Genomic DNA, 223 nt, shown 5'->3' on the forward strand with positions numbered 1-223 from the left:
CGGCGGTGAGCCCGTCGGCCACGGTGGCGCTGCGCCGCTTCGCGTGGCCGCCCTTGGGGCCCGAGGGGCCCAGGCCGTAGCTGGCCTCCAGGTAGCGCAGCGGGAAGGTGCGGTTGACCGGGCAGTAGATGACGGCGCCGCTCTGCGCCGACACGGCCTTGCGGCTGCCCACGTGGTAGCGCACCAGCGCCGGCACGTGGTCGAAGCTCTCCTGCTCGAACAG

The 223-nt window shown here is 74.0% G+C and overlaps 1 protein-coding gene across 1 annotated transcript in view; it reads right to left on the bottom strand.

The window, feature by feature from the left end:
* Positions 1-223, bottom strand: part of SH2D3C (SH2 domain containing 3C) — a gene marked incomplete at its 5' end in the record, with an annotated part of 18,823 nt that overhangs the window by 10,759 nt on the left and 7,841 nt on the right. Inside the window, one exon of the mRNA XM_021709188.1 lies at positions 5-223. Within this exon, the coding sequence (XP_021564863.1) occupies positions 5-223 (219 nt within the window). The remainder of the gene's footprint in view (positions 1-4) is intronic.

Source organism: Carlito syrichta, unplaced genomic scaffold (genome assembly GCF_000164805.1).
Source record: "Carlito syrichta isolate Samal-C Ts95f unplaced genomic scaffold, Tarsius_syrichta-2.0.1 Scaffold169106, whole genome shotgun sequence".
NCBI lineage: Eukaryota > Metazoa > Chordata > Mammalia > Primates > Tarsiidae > Carlito > Carlito syrichta.